We start from the raw sequence: 8,112 nt of genomic DNA, 5'->3' as shown, positions 1-8,112 counted from the left end.
ACGACACACATTTAGAAGGATTGTTTTTTTCCATTCCACCTCGCGCTTTAATTCATACGCTGTGTGCGGAAAATAGTGCGGTTTAAAAAAAATATGTAAACCGTTAGCTGGCTCGCGTAGTAAATAGTTCAAAGTCTAACATTCGGGCTTTTTACCTTCCTCCGGTACAGCCCAAAACAAAAACTACACTTCCCATGAAACCTCATCCACGTAGTGGGCGGGGTAAAGAGGGCACATTCCTTCCATTGTTTTGACTAGCGGAGCGTTTTCGTCATTTAAACGCGCAGACACGATTGGGCGGATCACCTTTGTTTGCAGGTGCGCATGTCCAGAGAAAGAGGGCGGAGACCCTTTTGCTTACTGCGCCTGCGCGATCTGCGGAAGTTATAGCCTGCGTTGAGCGTTTGTTCGTTCACTCTTGTCCACGCCATAGACCGAGTCGCACCACTTTTGTTTCGTTGGTAAGCTTTTTTTTCTTTCTTTCTGGATTGACTGCGCCTTTGGCCTTGAATGCTGCGTTAGTTTTCTGCAGTATCCTCATTTGGTTCTTGGGATCGCGAACCATTGCCTTAATTCGCGCTTCTGCTATATTATACGTCGACACACGTTGAGGCCTTCTCGTCGCCATCTTGGCTCCGTTGTGCGTCTTTTGACAAAGCACCGTGATTTAATTTCGCGGGCTACTACAGTTACGTGATGTATGAGCTTCTTCGCTCCCTAGTTACCTGGCGCTTGTGTTCATGGGTGTCTTTGTGCACCATTTATCGGATAGTTCCGGTGATGGTGTTAGGCGGACATATTAAAATGCAGCCGCCATTTTCCGTACTTCGGTTGGTAATGGCGACCGCTTTGTGTCTAAAATCTCCGCTTACTCCAACGTGCATGTTTAATGTAGCAACAGATTAATTTGCCTTTTCGTTTTGAACTGTAGCACCACGCGGAACGTTCCGTGTAGTTTACGGATTTAACATGTTTGAGCCCATTTTTTTTTTTTAAATGTACTTAAACTTGCTGTTTGCTTTTAGTGTCACCTGATCGTTCAAGATGTCTGAAGGAGGAGAAGGCTGCGTTGTGAAGGTCCGTGGGCTGCCTTGGTCCTGCTCTACCGATGAGATCGAGCGATTCTTCTCTGGTAAGCCCCCATTTCTAGCGTCTCTGGCATATAGGGGTCCTCCTGAGAATGCGGGGGGGAGTGGAGGGCAGTACCAACGTCTGTTTAGTATCCTCGCATCGGTATTTGTCCCTTCTCCGCATTGTTACTCGAAATAAAGTATTGCTTGCGCATGACTGTAGATTAGGCTGGCTGTACAGTGACTAACCCCAAGAACAAGTTGGCAGTGGAAATGTTTGCGTTGACTCGTGGTTTTTTTCCTACATACAGATTGTAAAATACTTAATGGAGCTGGGGGCATTAGATTCATCTACACCAGAGAAGGAAGGCCTAGCGGAGAAGCCTTTGTTGAATTGGAAGACGAAGAGGATGTGAAGTTGGCAATAAAAAAAGATAGGGAAACGATGGGCCACCGATATGTCGAAGGTGAGACTTTTTGTTTTGTGGAATATTTACTGACACGGCGTGGCACCCGACCTTCCGTGTTAATACTTTCGTTGTGTTTTGCGCTAGTGTTTAGATCGAACAACGTGGAGATGGATTGGGTCCTGAAACACACTGGACCCAACAGCCCCGATACCGCCAACGACGGTTTCGCGCGTTTGCGGGGCCTTCCGTTTGGGTGTAGCAAGGAAGAAATTGTGCAGTTCTTCTCGGGTATGTTCTTCTCTTTTATGGACAATTAGTTGCTCAATGTGATCTCCCTTTCCCTATGTTGTACATGTATGACACTTATTGCATGCATTGACATTCGTTTGCCATCTCAACCAGTATGCTGTACATGTATCTATGGCGTGTGCCATGAAATCCCGCATTGGCACAGGCTTTTTCCGCTTGACGGATTTCGTTCTATTTGCTTGTATCCGAATTGGTGCCTTTTTGTTTGCAACTGAATGCTTATGTATCTTTTGCTAGTGCTATATACGGATTACATCTCCAATTAACTAGCTTATATTTTTCTCGTTCTTTATGCTTCTCTTCATCTGATATCTGTTATAAAAATGTTCATTTTGATACCACACCTTGGAAGTAGACGTTCATGTAATTTATAATCGGAAGTAGACGTTGATGCATTTCTAATCCATGCTCAGTCCCTTGTGTTTTTATTCGCATTATATTCATGTGGGACTGCTGTTTGCTAACTGCTTTTTTCATTTGTTAATTAAAACTCCCTGTTTTTAACCGACAGGCTGTGTTAATTATCCTTCCTGTTTTTCATGTTCAAAATTTAGAGTTTAATGGTGTGATTTTTAAAAGCATAAGATTTTTGGGCTTGTGATGTTAATGTTGCCCCCCACTGGGGTTATTTGTCCTTGGGTTGAAGGGTTGGAAATCGTGCCAAATGGGATAACATTGCCGGTGGACTTCCAGGGGAGGAGTACGGGGGAGGCGTTCGTGCAGTTTGCTTCACAGGAAATAGCTGAAAAGGCTCTAAAGAAACACAAGGAAAGAATAGGGCACAGGTGGGGATGGATGGTTGGTTGGTTAAGTCACTTTTCTTATGGTCTTAACGTTTGCAATTGCACTGCTCATGGTCTTTGTATTCTAGTCTAAATTTCCCTTTTTAACGTAACTATTTGTTATACAAAATGATAGTAAAATCCACATCGTCGTCCATAGTTCTGGCTGGTGTCGGACTACTGTCGATTCCGTGACTTAATAACTTGCGCACGCTGCAATTTTTATTTCAAAATGATGGGTTAGGATCTTGGCGGAGGCTGATTTTGCTAATCCACGTTTCATATAGTTAACTAACCCTAATCAATGAGCAGTTACGAGTGCGCTTTCCCCCACCTTAAAGGATGGGTTTGCAGCACATTTTGAAGGAGCATGTATTGCAACATGTAGTTTGCATTCTCCTCATTCAGAGACTAATTTAACTAGACCTAAATGGCTAAACTTAAATCTAAAGCCAATAATTTCGGCCTATAGTTCTTATGGTAAAGGAAGTTCTTGGAACTAATGTTTTTTTTCTGGGACGTGTTGTAGGTATATTGAAATATTCAAGAGTAGTAGAGCAGAAGTCCGCACCAACTATGACCCGCCCCGTAAACTCATGAACATGCAGCGACCAGGTCCTTACGACAGACCGGGTACTGGAAGAGGAGGATACAGTATGGGCAGAGGAGCTGGCTTTGATCGTATGCGACGTGGAGGCTACGGTGGTGGTACGATAACTTGTCATACTTGGTTTATTTGGGTGAGTAGAGAAACCTGGCGGTTCCGGTCTCATATTGTCTTTTATTGTTGGCAGGATATGGAGGGTATGATGACTACAATGGATACAGTGATGGCAGCTATGGCTTTGGTTCTGATAACCGATATGGCAGAGGTATGCGACTGAAAATAGCACTTAATAGGTCATGGGATACCATGAGAGCCAACTGATTTCTTAACATGTTTTCTTCAGGTCTAACAGATAATAGCTATGGAGATGGAACGTCCACTTTCCAAAGTACAACCGGCCACTGCGTTCATATGAGAGGCTTGCCCTACAGGGCGACAGAGAATGACATTTACAATGTAAGTTCTTTCTCTTTTTTTCCCTTTTTGTCTCCCTTATGACTTGTAGAGAGAGCAAGCAACCAACCCTGCACAATAACATTTACGGATGCTATTTAATATAAAGTTTGCGTTATGTTGTCTCGGGAATCAAGCTTTGTCGGCTGGTATTTTTACCTATTGGTCGCGTTGGGTCACCATTGTCGAAAGGCTTAACGGGCCCTAGAGCCGAATGTTTGCAGAATCCTGTTTTTAAGTTGCCCATTTAATTGTGCTTTCTCCTAATCTGCTCGATGCCAATATCTTTGATGTAGCCCAAAATATGCAAGGGGGTGGAAGATTTTGCATTCTGGGACTCTTCGCCCCCCCTCCACGGGTCTTTTTATGTTCATGTTGCTCTTTATGAGAAGTTCATCTAGAAATGTGTGGATTGGGAGCCGACCCACAGCAGTGTTTTTGTAGTAGGGCTGCTCAACATTGTATTCTACCTTACCTTGCATTACTGCCACATCCTAACTCTTCATTCTTTTTAGTTCTTTTCTCCACTGAACCCTGTGCGTGTGCACATTGAAGTTGGGACAGATGGTAGGGTAACTGGTGAAGCCGATGTCGAATTTGCCACCCACGAAGATGCCGTAGCAGCCATGTCGAAAGACAAAGCAAATATGCGTAAGTGTACTTCTTTCGTTTGATGGAATTGCTAGGCATGCGTTTGTACCGCCGGTGTCTATAAAACACTTTAAAATCACGTGGCTACAATACATTATACCTTTTTGGAATTGGTATTTAAATAGCGGGAGTAGTGACTAGGACCACCCATACCAGTCAAAGACGCTCATTGGCCCCATGCCAAGTAGGTAGCGTGTTGTATGCGTATAATTGCGTTATACTTGGGTTGGCCTTAGAGACGCGTCCGCTGATACGCCGAACACCCACCAATTGTTAAATAAGAACGGTTTTGTTATCCAGTCGGGGGTCAATTGAAATTGCAGATGGGTGACTACGCACTTTTGGGCTTTGAGAAGGTAAGAACGGGAGTACTCTGGCTGCAATGCCAGAGGAATAGGACTATTGCAGTTTTGCCGCGAGATATGCGGGATATAGTCTGTTGGGAATACGGATTTACAAGCCGAAATTGTTCCTTGGTATTTTATATACCCATGAGACATCCTGGGAATCTGGATAGGTAGGCGTTTTGTGGAAGTCCTGGGAGTTACACTCTGCTTGTATCGGCATTGGGCCTCAGCGCTGGTGAAGCTAAATGGGCCGCCTCTGAACTCCCTCATTACTGGGTTCCCACCCTACTCCCAGAGTAGTCCCAGTAACAGCGTGTGAAGTTAAGTGGAGGTGCATATTCCACCTAGGTACGCCATGCCAGGGAGCATGAACTATTGGGTAGGGGGGGGGGGGGGCTGGTCATGCTAAAGTCCCAACAATGTTACATTTTCTTTTATAACCAATTGGTTAAACCGCTACGTACGAATTGCAATTGGCACTGGGATGCTTTTATTTTGTAGCTGGGCATGTAGTCATCCCTGTCCACTGGGCTCCAATTGGCTCTGGAGAGTGCCCCCTCCCTGCTCTATAGCCTGGCTGGGGCTCCACTCAGCCCCCCCCTCTGATATGGCATTTACTGTGACTATACACAAGTGTTTCAAGACTAGGCAAGGGAGGGGGGAAACGGGGAAGACACGACGATCCTATTAGGCCATGTGTCATTCGCAAGTGCGTGGGAAGGGGCAGTGCAGGGGGCGTAGAAGCAGGCAATAGTCCAGCCTAGAGGGAACCGGAGCTCTTGGGGGGGGGGGGGGGGGTATGTTCGGGGGGAGAGAAAGGAAGAACACCTGAGGAGGTGCAGCTTGTAGTGACTTCTTAAAGACGTTGGGAGAGTGTGGAGTCGAGATAACCCCTAGGTTTTTAGCTTCACAGGTGGGAGACAAGTGACAGGAAAGGAGGGAGTGGGCGTGCTGATGAGGGGAATCTCCATCTTGCTGGAATTAAGGCAGATATCAATTGCTGCACACCACGTGGACAGCCTGAGATGAGAGGGATAAGGGGGCGGCTGATGCTAGCCTGAAAATGAGTTGGGTGTCATCCGCATGGCACTGGAAGTTTGGGCAGAGGGCAGCAATGCAGTGGACAAGTGGCATGTATTGCTGCCCTCTGCCCAAACTTCCAGTTACAGTTGAACAGACGTAATTAAACATTGGTTTGGATTCAACAGAATCGTGGCTTTCTTTTGCACACTCAACTTAAAGTTCTCTTGGTTGAAAGGCAAAACTATATGCTGCAGGTGATTTGCACAATACTGCAGCTGGTATAGCCTCACTCTAGGGGTGACCTAGGAGTTGGGTTGCTTGAGTTGGTCGGTTGGTGCTTCTTGATGTCACAAGCAGTTTTTTTTTTAAGGTTGTTCCTTATGTTTGGGCTGGTCACTGCTCTCGTGGGTGTCTATGCTCGTTGTGTGAATTCCCATAATTAGTAATTTATAGGTTCTGGAAGCTGTTAAGTAACTTTTTTTCCCCTCTCCCTAGAACACAGATATGTGGAACTCTTCCTCAATTCAACGGCTGGGGGCACTGGTGGAGCTTACAGCAGCCAGATGATGGCTGGAATGGGTATGTTAAGTCTTATTTCTGTATTATTCGAGATAATTGTAGTTGACTTAGTGAATGAGTTGGGTTGTCTCAACCACACAGTGTACACTTTAAACCTACAAGGTTTTCAACTTTGGTACACAATGTTTTGATATTTGCTTGCCTACTTTGCCAGCAGGAAGCCAAACTAGTTACGGGAGCCCAAGTAACCAGCCTTTGACCGGAAGTTATGGCGCGGCATATGGGAGTCAGGGGAGCATAAGTGCATATGGTAAGTAGTATTAAGGCAAGGTCTATCAACGGTGATGCTAGTGGTATTTCACAGCTGCCTAGAAGGATAATTGTGCACTCTTAACCTATTGGCAGAGAACATGTACTGATATGATGTATATCACCTATAGTGTTTCAGCGCTTCAATGCATGGGAATGGAGGGAAGAAGGGGAAAATACATGAACAGTGAGGATGTGAAATTAACTCATGCTCAGCCTGACAATTGAGCATAGACATAGAGAAGGAGGGTGGGAAGGAAATGGTCAGACAGGCGACTACCATATAGTAAGTGAGGAAGTAAGTGGAGGAGAGGCGGAGGAGGTGACAACAGTACAGTCAAAAGCAGCAGAGTGAATACAATAGTCAGTAGTAAAATCATGTTGCAAGCCAGGATACCAGATGGAAGTGGAAACGGCATGATTCGCGCCACCATATGTACAAGATGCAAAGGAAGTTCAGCTTAAGGGTTGAGAAAGGGTGACACACTGAATCAATGCAGTTCATGAAAGTAAAATCAAGGCGGCGATGGCAAAACCAGAATGTTACCGGGACAGACTCCGGAGGTGGGATGGGGAGCAGGGTAGAAGAATCAATCATTGGGTAGTTTATCCCTATCGACGCTTGGTAAGACATAACCTAGATTGCCCAAAAGTGTGGTGGCACTGCACGCTTTTTCGAACTTTTAACTAACCCTTCCCTTCCTGTTTTGCAGGCAGTCAGAGTGGTTTAAGTAGCAGTTACTATGGCAGTACCACCAGGCCATCTTTGGGTGTGAACGGAATGGCGGGCATGTCGAGCAACATGAACATGAGTGGTGCTTGGGGAATATAAATGACTTTCAGACTTTATAAGAGAAAACGAATTGAAATACAAACTTGTGATTTATGCTTACTGTAAGTGTAATCTGGACTGTTTTATTTTAAAACATGGAACTTAAAACAATGGATGCAGGGTGTTAATGTTTTTCCAACCATTAGCTATTCCATAAACCAACAGTTGGCATATTTTAGCTAACTGTTATGTAAAGTTGATCCTCTACCTGTGAGTGCATGACGTCTTATGTAAGTATGAGTGCTTCAGTTAAACTCCACAAATGTATGGTTTTTCATGTTTCTTTTCAACAGCAGTTTTAAGGTTCTGGCCTTGGTTTTTTTTAATGAAATTCCAAGGCCTAAATGTTGTGACAACCCTTTTTTGTTTAGTGTATTGCGCATATGTAAAGTGACACTTGTTAAATAAACCTTTTAAATTAAAACTAGATTTGTTTAATTGTCACAAATGCCAAATTAACGGTCTACCATGATTTCCATTGAAACTTATTGCACTGGAGGACAGTTGATCATGTGGAATTTGCTTTCCATTAGTTAAACTTGCTGAAGTATCCTGCTAGGATTTGAAACTTAAAACTTATGCATTTTATGGGTGAGGTGATCTCTTGATATGGGCAAAATCTTCCTCGGGGCCAGCCCTTTGAGAGCAAAAAATACCCAATTCAGCCCAAAATACAGGTTCTATTGTGCTGAGCAGTGAACTCATGCTAGTGACAAATGACACTGTCAATAAGGTTTAGTATTTATTCTAAACAGTGAATTTCATATACATTTTGGGATTCAAGTTAGAGAAGATTACAA

General features: G+C 44.3%; 1 protein-coding gene across 2 annotated transcripts; it reads left to right on the top strand.

Moving 5' to 3' along the window:
* The first annotated feature begins 304 nt into the window (after positions 1–304).
* Positions 305–7,736, top strand: HNRNPH1 (heterogeneous nuclear ribonucleoprotein H1). Of its 2 annotated transcripts, none has more exons than XM_069652682.1 (12): positions 305–461; positions 1,026–1,132; positions 1,382–1,537; positions 1,625–1,768; positions 2,436–2,574; positions 3,101–3,279; positions 3,366–3,443; positions 3,522–3,634; positions 4,147–4,282; positions 6,148–6,231; positions 6,386–6,481; positions 7,194–7,736. In XM_069652682.1, the coding sequence occupies exons 2-12, from the start codon at positions 1,045–1,047 to the stop codon at positions 7,310–7,312; spliced, it is 1,332 nt and encodes a 443-aa protein (XP_069508783.1). In that variant the 5' UTR covers positions 305–461; positions 1,026–1,044; the 3' UTR covers positions 7,313–7,736. The 2 variants fall into 2 exon arrangements, with proteins under 2 accessions (XP_069508783.1, XP_069508784.1); XM_069652683.1 differs by having other exon boundaries at positions 327–461; positions 6,389–6,481.
* Positions 7,737–8,112: the final 376 nt, after the last annotated feature.

Source organism: Ambystoma mexicanum, chromosome 3p (assembly GCF_040938575.1).
Source record: "Ambystoma mexicanum isolate Mex_15411 chromosome 3p, UKY_AmexF1_1, whole genome shotgun sequence".
Taxonomy (NCBI): Eukaryota; Metazoa; Chordata; class Amphibia; order Caudata; family Ambystomatidae; genus Ambystoma; species Ambystoma mexicanum.
This window is presented reverse-complemented; position numbering and strand designations above follow the sequence as displayed.